Below are 15,604 nucleotides of genomic sequence, written 5' to 3' on the forward strand. Positions count from 1 at the left end.
GGGGTTGCCTGGTGGGTGGGGGCGCTCTGGGCCCGGGGTTCCCCAAGATGGAGACGCCCGAGCAGAGAGCTGGGGAGGAGGCGGGCTGAAGCATGAGAAGGAAGCGGTGCACACGCCAGGGCTTGATGTCACTGCCACAGGAGCTAGTGCTGGTAGGAGCTTCCGTGGACGTGTCCAGGTCCCGCTCTCCTCTTCCGGAGGTCAGAGCTCTGCCCCGTGCCTCCAAGGAGGAGGTGAGATCCAATCTCTTATTCATGGGGGGCATTTGAAGGGCAGGTGTGGGACGGAATCACCCATCCACAACCCTCAGTGGCCTGTCCTCTCTGTCATTTGGCGGAATGGACGGGGCGGCCACACGTGGTGTCAAGAACGAACAGAGCAGCACCCGGGTCCTCATGGAGCTCACAGACAGACTACAACGGCCACGTAGATGCTTGCGTGAGAGGGGCACTCCCGGGGTGTACTCCCAGGGGAAGGCAGGGATGTGAGGAGGAGAGGCCGGTCACAGCCAGGTGGCACAGAGGCTCAGCAGGGTGGCATTGAGCCGAGTGGTGAAGGATGAACGGCCGCTCTGCAGGTGGAGATGGGCGGGGCAGTCTGGGCAGAGGGAGTGGCAGGTGCAAAGGCCCTGAGGTGGATGACAGGTGAGCACAGAGGATGTGTGTGTAGCCGTGTTTCTAGAGGAGCAATGCCGTTTCTGCACGGGGGGTGGTCCCAGCCTTATTCAGGTCAGCAACCCCAGCTTGGAGCACCCGCCTGGCACTTGGACCCTTTGGTGGTGATTGGGTTGAACGGAACGTTGGAGATGTACGTGGGCGGGGCCGAGGTGGGCGGGGCATCCTGGAGGGGGCTTTGATGCTGAGAGACACAAGCAGGGCCAGAGGATCACCCGGCCAGTTCCAGCCGCTGGAACAGGACCGTGGCCAGGAGGTGCCAGGACCCTCTCCCTGCAGCCAACACTCCCTGGGGCCCGAGCCACGGGGCACGTGGAGCTGGAGGTGACAAGTACCGCCTCTCGGTGTGGTGCAGATGACCGCCTGTCCCGCACTCTCCCTGAGGTCAGAGTGGCCGTGCTGGAGGGGACAGGGCAGCCAGTCCACTGCGGTCTTGGGGGATGGGGGCACAGGGGGGTGGCCGCCTCCACTCACCAGCACTGGCCGCGGCGTCCACGAAGGTCCCGTCGCCCCGGTTGTGGAAAAGGAAGTTAGGCCCGTTTTCGTTGTCACAGAAGATGTCCGAGGCGCTACTGCTGAGGATGGGGCCCACACTGACACCCCGGCCGCCTGGGAGGGGACACAGGCCCATGGTGAGTGGCAGAAATGAACCCCAGGCCCGCCCAGAGGACGCTGCCACAGAGGCGTCTCGGAGGAGCCCAGGGTGTGGGAGGAATTCTGACCTTTCCAGATGCTTCCCTAAGCCCAAACCTGGGCTGGTGGTCGCCACAAACCCGTGTGGAAGTGACGACACTGTGGTGAGGCGAGGGGAAGCCTGGCCCAGTCACTCTGTGACCAAGGAGCGACTCCGTGAGCCAAGGAACACAGGGGCACGGGCCCACAGATGCCAGGCCCTGCTTACCCCTTCTAAAAGAAGTGACTGAACAGCAAGACCCCTAACCCGGCTCTGCCCGCGCCTTTTCTGGTCAAGTCACAGGTCCCCAACAGCCTCCCCAGTTCCCGCTTTGAGACACTGTTGCTTTGTAAGACCACGGGGTGTGTTCCTGGTCTTTCAATGCTTTAATTGGTTATTATTTTTTAAAAGACACAGTCATGCTCTATCACCCAGGCTGGAGAGCGATCATAGTTCAATGCTGCCTCGAACTCCTGGGCTCAAGTGATACACTCCCACCTCAGCCTCCCCGGTGGCTGGGATTCCAGCCGTGTGCCACCCCACGCCTTGCTCATTTTTTATTTTTTGTAGCGATGGGCGTCTCGCTATGTTGCCCAGGCTGGTCTTGAATTCCTGGACTCAATCAGCCCTCCTGCTTCAGTCTCCCAAAGCTGGAATTGCAGGTGTGAGCCATCATGCCCGGTCCTGTTCCCGTTTTAAAGACCAGCAGGTTGTGGCTCAGCCTGTCATCCCAGCACTTTGGGAAGCCAAGGCGAGTGGATTGCCTGAGTTCGCAGGTTCAAGACCAGGTCAGGCAACTTGGCAAGACCTTGTCTCTACAATAAATCAAAAAATTAGTCGGGTGTGGTAGCACATGCCTGTAGTTCTGGCTACTTGGAAGGCTGAGGCGGAAGGATCGCTGGAACCCAGCAGGTTGACGCTGGGGTGGCCGTGAGTGTGCCATGGCACTCCAGCCTGGGCAACAGAGTGAGACTCCAACTCAAACCCCCCCCCGCAAAACCAAGAACCAACAGGAACAGGCTCCAGCATCAGGTACAAGGATGATGAGTAAACAACCGTATCCTTCAATAGCAAAGGATTGCTATTTATGGCACCATTCATACGACGGACCATTCTGTGGCAAAAAGACCATAGATTCTTATGTATTGACTCAGAGGGGCGTCCGTGATATACGGTTCAAAGAATAAGCCAGTCGCCAAGTAGTGGCATCGTGTGATCCTACTTCTATTTAAAAAAATAGGAAAATGCATGATATTTCTGAATCTACATGCTTGTGCAAGCTTATTCGGTTTGCAAAAAAGTGGGCCTCCCAAGTTGTTGACACCGGCCATCTCCGCGGGGCAGGATTTGGGGAGGAGAGAGAAGTGACGGCCAGCCTTTTCTCGGACTGTCTTTGCACCGTTTGACTTGTTGCAATAAGGATTGCTTCTGCAGCTTAAAAGGAAAAAAAAAACTCAATAAAGTATATATTTTTAAAAAATAATAAAGTCAGCTCTACATTAGGCTTTGAAGTCTCTAAGATGAAATTTGAGTTACCCATCAAGAAGTCAGCCTCAATCCATCTTGAACAAACTCTCCCCAACCAGTGGGTTTCAAACGCAAGCCCGCCAGGCCCCAGTTTCTGGTCCGTGGAAAACAAACCTTCCCCTGGCCACATCCCAAACCATGGCAATTCCACACCAAAAACGGTCAGCGCAGGTGCAGGACACGGATGCCAGTCCCAGCTTGGCTTCTCGGGAGCTGTGTGACCTCAGGCCATTTATGTCACCCTTTGAGCCTTGGTTTCCTCATCCATAAGATGGGAACCGTCTGACCTGTCTTTTCTATATCGGGGTTTTTGAGAGAGCCGAATGAGGTGAGACACACCTGCCCGAATCCCTGGAATAAGAAAGATGGCAGATTCCAAGTGCCCACGAGGATGCAGAGAAACGGGAACCCTCGGGCACTGCTGGGGGGGAATGACAATTAGTACAGACGTTATGGAACACCGTATGGAGGATTCTCAAAAAATTAAAAATAGCGCTAGCAAATGACCCAGCAATCCCACTCCTGGGAATACATCCAGAGGAAATGAGATCAGGCTGTCGACGAGATAAATCCACACCCTGTGTTCACTGCAGTGCATCAGCCTAAGTACCCACCCATGGTTGCGTGGCTAAAGAAAATGAGGTGCCTGTGCACAAGGGAATACTATACTGCCATAAAAAGGTCATCCTGACACGTGCACCAACATAGATGAGCCCGGAAGATGTTTGGGTGAGTGAAATAAGCCAAGCCCAGGCCGGGCTCGGTGGCTCAGCCTGTCTTCCCAGCACTTTGGGAGGCCGAGGCAAGTGGATTGCCTGAGCCTGTGGGTTCGAGACTCGCCCTGGCAACTTGGCAAGACCTTGTCTCTATATAATAAATCAAAAAATTAGCCGGGCGTGATAGCGTGCGCCTGTAGTTCCGATGCCTTGGAAGGCTGAGGTGGAAGGATCTCCGGAGCCCAACAGGTTGAGGCTGCGGTAGCCGGGAGTGTGCCCCAGCACTCCGGTCTGGGTGACAGAGTGATCTCGCTTATACGTGGAACCTACAAAAAGTTGAACTCATAGGCGCAGAGAGTGGAAGGTGGTGACCAGGAGCCGGGAGTGAGGGTGGAACTGGGGCCATGTTGGTCAAAGGATACAAAACTTCAGTTGAACAGGAGGAGTGCTCTCACGAGATCCAGTGTACAGCATGGCGACGGGAGTTATGAATAATGCACTGTATGTTTGAATGTGCTGAGAGAGATTTTAAGTGTTCTTACCACAAAAAAATGACAAGTATGTGAGGGGATGCGTATGTTAATTAGCTCAGTTCAGCCATCGCTGGTGTATATCTTTCAAATCACCACGGATCCCCTGGATATAAGTTTTTACTTGTCCATTAAAAAAATCAGGTGAGCCTTGCCGGGCTCGGTGGCTCAGCCTGTAATCCCACGCCTTTGGGAGGCTGAGGTTGAGTGGATTGCCTGAGCCCGCGGGTTCGAGACCCGCCTGGACAGCGAGACCTCTTCTCTACAATAAATCAAAAAATCAGCCGGGCGTGGTAGCGCATGCCAGTAATTCCGGCTACTTGGAAGGCTGAGGTGGAAGGATCGCCAGAGCCCAGCAGGTGGAGGCTGCGGTGGCCGGGAGCGGCCACTGCACTCCATTCTGGGTGACAGAGTGAGACTCCAACTCAAAAAAAAAAAAAGGTGAACCACATGAAAGGGCTTGGTGGACCCCACAACCTGCTGCTGAAAGGGCCAAGGGCCAGCTGCAGGGATGACCCCTGGGCACTTGCTAAAAACACAGAGACTCGGGCCCCTACTGATCAGAACCTGCATTCCAAAAAGACCCCTGTGCACACACGAAGGTTTGAAAAACCCTACTCTAAAGGGTTGTTGGGTGCCATGGAAGAGTTAGCAGAACACTCTAGAAGAACTCAGTTTTTTTTTTTTGAGTCAGAGTCTCACTCTGTCCCAACTTGGAGTGCAGTGGCACACTCATGGCCACCCCAGTCTCAACCTGCTGGGCTCTAGTGATCCTTCCGCCTCAGTCTTCCATGTAACCGGAACTATATAGGCTAGCGCTACCACGCCCAGCTAATTTTTGATTTAACATAGAAATGAGGTCTCGCTAAGTTGCCCAGGCTGGGCTCGAACCTGCAGGCCCAGGCAATCCACTTGCCTCATCCCAAAGTGCTGGGATTACAGGCTGAGTCACCGAGCCCAGTCCCATTTAAAAAAAAAAAAAAAGAAAGAAGAGCCTGCTGGGCACAGTGTTTCAAGCCTGTATTCCAAGAACTTTGGGAGGCGGAGGCGAGAGGACTGCTTGAACCCACAGGTTTGAGACCAGCCTGGGCAACATGGCCAGACCTCGTCTCTACAATAAATTTTAAAAAATTAGCCAGGCATGGTGGTGCGTGCCTGTAGCTCCAGCTACTTGAAAGGCTGAGGCAGAAGGAATGCCTGAGCCCAGCAAGTCGTGGTTGTGGTGGCCATGAGCATGCCACTGCACTCCAGCCTGGACGAAAGAGTAAGACTCCGACTTAAAAAAAAAAAAAAGAGAGAGAGAGAGAGAGAAGAAATAAGAGCCTAGGCAAGTCTGTGCAGAGATGAGCCCAAGCCCTCGCACCTCCTGCCCACCACTGGCTGGGGCACAAGTTTCCTGGGTGACTGTGCTCACTGAGACAGGGGTTCCCCTGGTCCCTGGGCGCCTCTCATCGTCCGAGATGCCCTGGGAAATCACAGGGCCTCTCTCGCCTGGGCAAGTGAAGCCTGCCTGCCGGAGCTGGTGTGTGGGGCCGGGGAGATGGGCAGGGCCAGGCCACCGCCACGCTCACTGCTGTCATGGTCAGACTCCCTTTTCACACAGGCTGGGCCTGCCTCTCCAGACTCAAAGCCAGCCTGAGCCTCAGGGACGTGGAGCTCTGAACTCAGGTGGCTCCGTGGACCGTCCTCCAGGACAGCGCGTGGCTGTTCGCGATGAAGCCACGGAGGGGACGGGGCGGCTTCCAGTAGGAAGTGGTGCTGGGCCCCGCCTCTGCCCGATCAAGGAGCGGCCGCTAAGTGGCAGCTGGCAGGTGTCCCTGTCCTGGTCCCGCCAGCCTCCAGCCCCAAACAGGCTTCCCTGAGGAGTCCCCCGGCCTCGTCCAGGCCCTGGAAATTCCAGGTGGGACTCAGGGACCCGCCACCCTGCAGCCCCATCCTTCTTCCCCACTTGCACACCCCCAGTGTCCTCTCCGCCTCTGGCTCCCGGAGCTGCGACACATTCCCTTCATTTTCTCCAAAGCAGGTTATTTCCCTTTTGGACAAATTTCTAAATCTTTCTAATTAACTAATTGGGTTGGGTTGAAGCCTTGTACCATTTGTAACCTGTAATTACTAGGAAATTGCCATGGTAACCACACTACTAATTAGCCACAATTTATTGCCATGGCAACCGGACCATAACAGAGATGTTCCGCGCACCTCCTTCTCAGCAAGTTGGCGGCAGAGTTGGGGAGCAGGTGAGTCGCCAGGCGGAGGCCGGGCCTCCCGGGCCACCGGCCCCAGCAGCCTTCTGGCGGGGGCTCGGCTGGGGTCTGCACCCCTGGCTGATACCACAGGGGAGACCACCCCCAGGTCCCCATGCAAGCCCTCTTCGAGCCAAGAAAACCCAGCCACTGCAAATGTAGGCTGCCACGCCCATGCCCTGTCAGTCAAGCAACAATGGCCCTTCTTCTGCAGGGGTCCTCTCGGGACCCCTCCTTTCTCCTTTGTCACACCCTCCTTGTCTCCCCCAAGGTTTAGCACACACCATAGGGGGCCACCCAGGAGACTGTGGGGAACACCCTGGTTTCTCCGTGGAGAATGATGTCCTCACCCGAGTCCTAACTCTGCTTCTTATTAATTCATTCTTTCACATTTGAGACCTGCACGTTCTCTTGGGGGCACTGCCTCGGTTGAGGCCGGAGAGGCAGCGCCGGCTGGCGGAAAAGACCCCGGAACTGGGGGTCGGAAGGGTCAAGTCTGGGCTGTGTGACCTTGAGCACATCACTGACTTCTGGGCTTCTGTTTTCTCAGCTGCGATATAGGAGTGACAATAATAACAGCGCCTTCTCAAGGCTGTCATAAATATGAAGTGAGCTGGTTTTTGGAAGGTGCCTTGGAAAATGTCAGGTGCCACATTGTCATTAGCTGGGACTATTTACCACCTGCTGGGTGAATAACATCCCTTTATTTTTCCCAGCACTTTCAAGCTTCAAAGACCCCCTTGTTCTGCTGTTGGGTGTGAACGCTCCTCCTGGCCCGTCGCTCCTGGAAGGCTTCTCTGCTCATCTGCCCACCAGGCTTGGGAGGGTGACCCCCATTTCATCTAGCCACATTCCAGCACTCCTCTGATGACATGCTTATCATCCCGGCCCCGTGGGCAGCCTGGGGTGTCCTCAGAACTGTACCCCTGCACCTCTGAACCCTGGCATTTCATCGGGCCGGCCCTCAGGGACTGGGGGCGGTGGAAGAGCTGAGGGAGGGAGAGGCTGTGGGGAGGGGGCGTGACGTGGTGGGCCTGAGGGTCCCTGGCCAGGGACTCCCTAAGGAAAGGCTCCGCTGGGCCCCCCCCCCACCTGCAGGACTTGGGAAGTCTTCTCCAGGCCTCCGTCTCCTTCCTGCAAAGGGGTGGAGGTGGGCGGGAAGCGAGAAGATCTCCAAAGTTCCCCCAGCTTTCCTTTCCAATGAATGCCTCCTCCAGGGTGGCTCCCAGGGTCAGCTTGTCGGAGCCGATCCCTGCACCCACAGAGACTCTGCAGTGAGGCCCGCCAGCCAAGGGGCTCAGACCCAGGGGATTCACCTGCCGGGACCTTGACAGAAATAGGATTCTGGTGGACGCCATGAACTGCAGGCAGCCAAGAACCTCCAAGGTATTAAGAGAGCAGGCCAAAGTGCTGGAAAACGTGGGGAGGAGGAGAAGACTGTGCGTGCGTGTGTTGAAGGGAGTGTGGGGATAAGACGCAGGGTGGGAACAGGGTCTCTCCTCTTCGGTTTACTGAAAAATTCTAAAACAGAAGAGTCCCGTGCAGCACCAGTGTGGCCACTCCCAAGCCTTCCAGGTGCTTTCAGATACCGGGCAGGGCTCGGCCACGTGGAGGGGAGGGCGTTAGACAAGGACTCCCCCCACCCCGCCCTGTCTCTCAGAACGCGGGGGGCTGGAGGCAGCTCTCCCATAGTTCCCTCTCAACAGACAGATTTGTACCAGCAGGCCTGAGGGTGTAACCCAGAGTGGCCAGTCAGAGACCTGACATTTCTTTAAAAGCCCTTGTGTTAGCCAAGAAAAATGTATACAGACATTACATTTCTATGCTATAACATGTCTGTGTTTGTTTTAAACGAAAAATGACGCTGCTTCTAGACTCTCCTCGAATGCACACGGCACCTCGGGAAAAGGTCCCTGTGTGCCCTGGGCTTTGGAGTCTCCTAGGCACGCCCACGCTGTACTCCCGGGGGGTCCTGGGCTGTAGCTGAGGGGCCTGTCATTCTAGCACTGCCTGGTCCCTGGCTGTTAGATCCGCCTGGGAGCCCGGGAGGCTCCTTGGCTTCCACTCCACGGGCCCTGGTTGAGCCTGCCGGTGGGGAGGTGGGGACGGGCGGGGCGGGGGTGCCTGGAGGCCTCAGCTGGACCCTGGGCTTCTCGTCTCCTCCAGTAATGACTTCCTATAAATCAGACCTGCCCTCCGCTTTGTTCCACGCCGCTCCCAGCCAACAGCAAAACTCCCCACCCGACATCATAAATCCACCTTCATTTTCTTTCCAAATTTCTCGCAAGGCTTCTTTAATCACCACCTTGCCACCCGGACAGATGCTCCCTCAAAGGGCGAGGCCAAGATGTGGAGTTCCTGGGGAGGAGCGGAAGGAGGGAGGAGGGATGGACTCCAGTGGGGCCGAGAGTGAAGGTGTCCCTGTCCCAGCAGGGGCCGGAGGCCAGGCAGGAGGACAGAGAATGTCTCCAGGCCAGGCCTCTCCGTGCGTCTGACTGGCTCCATGCTCCCTGCACCCGAGATGCCCAGCAGGGGGCCCTGGCGAGCCGGGAGCAGGAGGGCGCTGGTATTTGCCGTGCTTGGTGCCCACTGACCGTATGCCAGTTAAACCCGCGTGTGCCTCTGTTCACTCTCACAACACTCCCATTTTGAGCGCGGAGAAACTGAGGCTGGGAGAGGTTCAGCGTTTGTCCCCTGGCTCCAGACTCTGACCCCGTGCCCAAGAAGCTGAGGTTCGTGCCTGAGGTCCCTGGGCCCCGGGCAGCAGAGGCAGTCAGGACTCCCACCCTCCCCTCCCCTGGTGCCATGCCAGGCCCTCGACCAGGCGAGAACCCAGTTCCGGGGTTCCCAGGTAGGGCAGCTCCCAGCACGTCGTGGCTCCCAGAGGCAGCTGGGGAGGTTGAGGACCAGGGGCTGGGGATGGCCTTCCTGTGGCCCCCGATCTCTGGCTCCACTGCCCTCCCTGGGCCCTCCGGTCCCCCGAGAGCGGGCACGTGGCCGCTAGATGGCACTGTGACCCAGCAGAGCGGCGGCGGCTGCTGGAATCCACGGTGTCTGGAGAGGAGGCCTCCCCTCCCCCTCCCGCAGAGCGGGACAGCCGGTGAGCAGGCGGCGCCGTGGCCCAGCCTGCCCTGGGGTGGCCGGGCCTCCCCCTGGCCAGGCATCAGCCCGGACAACCTGACGCTCCTCTCCTCACGGCCCCTCCGTCCTGCAGACTGGTGGGATTCCCATCGGGAGGTCAGCAGAAAGGTCAGCTGGTTGGCAGTTGAGGCATTGGAGGGGGCTCTGTTCCCTAGGCATCTCCATGTGACCTTGGGCGAGTCCCCTCTCTCTGGACCCGGTCTGCTGGTGGGCGCACTGGGAGGTTCCCGGGGTCGACCAGCAGAAGGGTGCCGTGCGGCCGGGCTCCGGGGACCCTCTGGCTCCTGGCTGCACATCTGGCCGTGGCCTGCCTCCCTACCCACCTGCCTCCCAGCCCCCCCGCCCCGGCACCAGCCTGGCGCTGAGCTCTGGCGACGTGCCCGGAGCCTCAGCCATCGGGTCGGGCTCGGCATGGCGGCCCTCACGTTTGGGGTCTGTTCCTGGGGCTCGGGGGGCACTCTGGGCTAGAGTTCCAGCCAGATGTCCATGTGTCGGCGGCCGAATGACAAGGGGGGGGCCTGCAGGGGAGCGTGGGGGGCTTGGCGGGCAGGAAAGGGTGGCTGGGGAAGGCGGGCAGACAGAATAGTAACACGGTGGGCCAAATGATTTCCTGTCAGCCAAATGGCTCTTGGAAGTCTACGGAGCTGTTCCAACGCATCCTCTGGGCACGCCAGCTGCCTCAGCCTCCCTCCCTGCCTCCACGGGAGCCGCCCGGCCCTCCAGCCCAGCCGGTGCAGTTGGCGGGGGCTCCACCCCTACCGCGCTCCTCTGGGTCCCCGCCTTCTCCTCCTGGGTCCCGTGCCAGCCCAGCCAGCGTGAACAATGCCCCCTTCCTGCTCACCCCAGCCGCAGCCTCCGAATCCTTTTCTTCTGTGCCTCACCCACGCCCCCGGCCCTGCCTCCCTTCCGTCTCATCGTGTTCAAACCCTTCACCCCCGCCACCGCTCGCCCGTCCTGCCCGCTTCCCCTGCAAGATCAAGGCAGAACGGGGAACTACTCAGAAACAATGGACTGTATGAATCTACGCAGAGGCACTTGCCTGTGTGCTCTTCTTCCCAGGGAAACGTGGAGCATCACAGACACGGCCTTTCTGCACCCACGCACGGGGCTCCCGGACCCTGGAATGGGGCTCCAGTGGGGCACACGAGTCTACCGTCCACAAACTTTGCCAGACAGGTCAGTGCCACCCCCCGCCTCGCCCCGGCGTGGACAGGTGGTTGGAGAGAGGCACCGGGAACCCAGGGGAGGCGGTGATAATGCTTTCTGGGCAGAGCTTGGAGATGAAGCTGCCACCCGGGTGTCTGGAGGCAGGGGGATGTCCCAAAGGAACCCTCGAGTATCCTTGCAGCCCCCAGGACTCAGACTCGAGCAGGCTGCTGCTTGGGGAGTCTCTGCAGCACGCCTCGGGATGGAGAATCGGGAGGCCAACCCACAAGAAGGCATCTGCGGCCCAAGCGCAGGCTGGGCGTGAGCGGGGCTGAAGTTCACACGAGAAGTTGCTGTGTGCGGCTCTGGCTTCTGGATTTCTGGCACCCAGAACAGGAACTGGATGGCTCTGCCATCGGCAGTCTATTGGCAGATTATCAGAGTTTAGTCAGCAGCCGTGCTGGAATTAGAAAAACAGCCTTCCCTAGAAAGATCTCCCTGTCAGAGACTCTGACAATAGCTTCCCCATCCAGAAAGACGAGGGGGGCAGCGTGCCTTCAAAAATAAGTGCTGGAGAGGTTTTGGAACAAGAACACAATTCTTTGAGCTCAGTTATCCGAGACGGGACCCAGCTGAAGCTTAGGGATTTAGCACTCAATTCCTGGCTGCTTATGTGTAAGTAAATAATTTCATCTGCTATTTGGCAATAAAGAATGCTTTAAAATCTCGGCTTTTGCGATGTGTCGGTTTTCTCCTACAGAACCTGCCCGCCCATCCCTGAGGTTACGGCGGGGAACGGGGCGAGAGGTGCGGGGGTGGGGGCAAAGGATGCTGTGGTGTTCCCAGCAAGTCCCTGTGCCCGATGGTCCCCACTGGGTGCCCTGAAACTCTCACCTGCCAGGGATCTCAGCAACCCCTGGAGAGGTGGCATGGGGGGGGCCTCTTGCAGGTGGCAGGACAGGATGGAAAAGAGCTCTCTTCTCCCCCTCTGAGGGCACACGGTCTACCCTCTCCTCGTGGTCTCTGAGGACTCAGGCTCAGCCCTGCCGGCCCTGGACCCCAGCCCCAGCCCCTGGCCCCTCCGGCCCACGGTCTCCCGTGTCACTCTGCCTACCTGTGTATTTGCTGACCCCAGCCTCTGCGGCCACGTCTCTGAGCGCCAGAATGCCCCGCGACAGGTCGCTGGCCTCGGGGTCCATTTCGATGAGGGCGTCAGGGCCCACGTTACCGTAGGCGTAATTGGCGATGTAGATGGAGTACCGTCCAGAGCCCTGCGGAGGAAGAGAGGGAGGCATAAGCACGCCATCCTGGGCGCCTCCCAGCCTCTCCCCGGAAGCCCTCCCCAGCCCCTCCTCGGGCTCGGCAGGACCACAGCTCTTCCATGGGGTTGGGTTCTTCCGCCTAGGTCCGTGCGGACGGCCAGGCAGGCTGTGCACGGTGCGACTCCAGAGGGGCTTTTCACAAAGGCCACCGTGTGGATGACACCCCTGGGAGTCGTACAACAAAGCCGGCTGCTTCTCCTTCCATCGTGTTCCAGAAGAACACATCCCTCCCTCTCCCCCACATCCACCTTTTTATAGACAATTTTCTAATGTGCCTCCCTCCAGCTGAGCTCTCTCCAGCTGCCAGCCAGGGTAGCTGCTCAATAAATATTTGCTGATTGATTGATCTACCAATTCCCATTATTCTCAGTCTCTCTGTCTCCCATTCAAGCTCGCTCCAGCCAAGATGACAGGCACATTCCCGAGCCGTCTCCCTCTCCCCCTACCCACCCTGCGCCCCTCCGAGCCTCTGTTTTGGTGGCACGGGGGGCACAGACTCGCAAGGGGCCTCCCTCCCTCTCCCGCCCCTTCTTTTGCTCGTACTACCAGAAAGAAAGACGATATTGCTTCCGCCTTCCTAACGCTGTCTCAAATAATTTGTATTTCCCCTTGCATCCAGGAGCAGCCCTGGGCACCAGCGCCTCTCTGCTCACGAGTCTCTTCTCTGGTCCAAAACGCTGCGTGCTGATGAAAGGGGCGCCTTTCCTCCTGTTATTACAATGGTGCTGTCTCTTCAATGGGCGGCTCCTTCCTCCCAAGATCCACGCCGTTTCCAAACCGCGTTTCCAGCTTTCCTCTCATCCGTCTCATCTCTTCCCTCCAATTAATCAGGACGCAAATGTTTCCTGAGCTCCAACTCTGTGCGAGGCGCTCGCCCCGAATGAACTAAAGACAAAGCCCCTGTCCTCAGATGGCTTGTGGTCTATACTTGGAAAGACAAGCCACAGACACCAGGGGACGAAGGGACCCAGCGGGGCTCCGTACAGCAAGACGATGCTCTGTCACCCCCTCTCCGTGGTTCTCTCTGCTTGTTTCCATTTCATTCATTCATCCATTCGAGTCACAGTCTCACTCTGTCGCCCAGGCGGTAGTGCAGTGGCATAATCACGGCTCACTGCAGCCTCGACCTCCTGGGCTCAGGCGATCCTCCTGCCTCAGCCTCCCGAGTAGCTGGGACTATAGGCCCACGCCACTACGCCTGAGTTTTAAAGTCTTTTTTTGTAGAAACAAAGTCTTACTATGTTGCCCAGGCTGGTCTCGAACTCCTGGGCTCCAGCAATCCTCCGGCCTCGGTCTCCCAGAGTGCTGGGATTACAGGCGTGCGCCGCCACACCCAGCCCGCTTGCTTCTGTTTCTGATCCGATGGTACCGTGAACAGAACCCTTGTCCCCTCTAACTGGTCACCTTATACCTTCTGAGGGACGTTTTCTTCGAGGAAGCTGATTGGGAGCCCCTCGAGTCTGTCTGATTAGTAAGCGATGTCAAGGAAGAGCTCGAGGTGCCCTGGGGAATGTAGATGCCTCAACCATCATACAAGCACACGGCAGAGCACATGCAGGGTTTCTTGGGTGATCAGGAGGGATTCCTGGCCCCAGGGAGGGACGCCTGGCCACGGGCAGTCCAGAAAGGTCTTCCAGGGGGAGTCTCAGCCAGGCAACGTGGAGGGGAAAGGAACTTCCAGGCAGATATGAGAAAGAGAATGATGCGTGTAGGAAAACCCCAGCAGTCGGGCCAGTGTCGCCGGCACGTAAAGTACGGAGCAGAGTGTCAGGGACGAAGCCAGAGAAGGTGGGAACTGTCCCCTGCAGACTTCTCACCCTGCTTTCTTGGTGATTGAGTCCCTCCCCTGTTGCCAGGGAATCAGTGCTGTACAAACCTTGTTGCTCAAAGTTGTCTCTGGGCCAGCGGCACTGGTGACATCTGGGAGCGTGTCAGACTCCCAGGCCCCCACCCAGGCCTGCTGGGTCAGAGTCCACACTTCAGCAAGATCCCATGGATGCCCATGCCAAGGTGACCAAGCTGATGCTGGAGATGGTGCTTTACAACACGCCTTCTCGAGGGGGAGACCTCGGAGGGTTTCTCTGCCACCACAGGGGCTTGTCTGTACGAGCATGGAATGACCGATGGGGCCAAAGGGCGAGCACACCATCACAAACCCTCCTGACCCCACTGGCTGCTGCCGTCTCGTCGACACCTGGCCGGGAAGCCCCGTGGACTGGAATGCCCTCTGCGAGAAATGAGGTACTTATGAAATTCAGTCATACCTAGTTCCCGGCTTCGATCTATTGGGGCGATGAAATGGATAAACACAGACGTGTGGTGGTTGGAGAAGATTGCAGAGATTCGCCCGTGAACTTGACCATGATAACTCTGGGAGGGCGAGGTGATTCCAGGGGAAGGGGGGATGCTTGGGGTCCAGGGCGGTGGGCCTCTGGCTTTAGTCACAGCAGAAGCACGTGGGGGGCTTGTTGGAATGGAGGTGCTGGGCCCCACCCTAGGGTCGTCCGAGGGGGGGTCCGAGAATCCGCATTTCTAACCAGCTCCCCGGTGATGCTGATACTGCAGGCCAGGGAGCCCCGCTTTGGGAACCGCTGGTCGCTAGCCCAGGCTCTGCCCCTAAGGGGCTCTCCGTCCTTGGGCAAAGCCCTCACGGTCTCCAGCCTACGTCTCCTCACACGTTCGGGGAGGCCGTGTTCCCCCCGCTTCCTGCCAGGGCTGTGGGGAAGATAAAATGAGCCAGTGTATGTGAAAGGTCTTTGGAAAGATAAAAATGCTATATAAACATGAGGCATAATCATGATCGATCAGCGAGCGCTTCTGGTAAGAGATCGGCTTCGAGCTGGATCCAGAAAGGAGGCTGAGTGATGAGGCCGCTGCAGATAAGGTGTCCCGGGTCTGGGGCAGTGGACGTGTGAGGGGCGGAAGTCGGGAGGCAGGGCCAGAGGCGTCAACTCGGAGCAATGACTCCCAAACTTAGCATCATCGGGTCACCTGGAGGGCTGGCAGGATCCCAGACCGTCGGGCCACACCCCCAGAGTTCCTGGCTTGGTACGTCTGGAGGGCCGAATGGGAAGGGGCCCGAGAATATGCATTTGTAACATCGCTGGTGCTGCTGGCCCAGGGGCCACACTTTGAGAACCACTGACCGGGTAGAGAGACGAGAAGGCCCCAGGTGGGGGCCATCGGGCTGAGGAAGGATGAGGAGGGTGAATGCTGTGATGGGAACTGCAGACAGAAACTCATGTCTGGCCGGGCGTGGCGGCTCTCGCCTGAAATCCCAGCACCTTGGGAGGCTGAGGTGAGAGGATTGCTTGAGCCAGGGGTTCGAGACCCGCCTGGGCAACTTGGCAAGACCTCGTCTCTACAACCAGAGAGAGAGAGAGAGAGAGAGAAAACTAAAGAAAAAAAAATTTAGCTGGGCGTGGTGGTGCATGCCTGTAGTCCCAGCTACTTGGGAGACTGAGGTGGGAGGATCACCTGAGCCCAGGAGGTTGAGGCTGTGGTGAGTTGTGATTGTGCCACTGCCCTCCAGCCTGGGCAGCAGAAGGAGAGCCCTGCTCAAAAAACAAACCAACAGCCGGGCTCGGTGGCTCAGCCTGTCATCCCGCGCCTTTGGGAGGCTGAGGTGAGTG

The 15,604-nt window shown here is 58.0% G+C and overlaps 1 protein-coding gene across 1 annotated transcript in view; it reads right to left on the bottom strand.

The window, feature by feature from the left end:
• The window catches only part of CRTAC1 (cartilage acidic protein 1), a 144,704-nt gene that overhangs the window by 31,222 nt on the left and 97,878 nt on the right, over positions 1 to 15,604 (bottom strand). Inside the window, exons 4-5 of the mRNA XM_008065633.2 lie at positions 11,765 to 11,921; positions 1,149 to 1,283 (exon numbers count right to left, since the gene is read on the bottom strand). Coding sequence (XP_008063824.1) covers positions 1,149 to 1,283; positions 11,765 to 11,921 — 292 coding nt within the window. The remainder of the gene's footprint in view (positions 1 to 1,148; positions 1,284 to 11,764; positions 11,922 to 15,604) is intronic.

The sequence above is a fragment of the Carlito syrichta genome, unplaced genomic scaffold (genome assembly GCF_000164805.1).
Source record: "Carlito syrichta isolate Samal-C Ts95f unplaced genomic scaffold, Tarsius_syrichta-2.0.1 Scaffold308692, whole genome shotgun sequence".
In the NCBI taxonomy this organism is placed as follows: domain Eukaryota; kingdom Metazoa; phylum Chordata; class Mammalia; order Primates; family Tarsiidae; genus Carlito; species Carlito syrichta.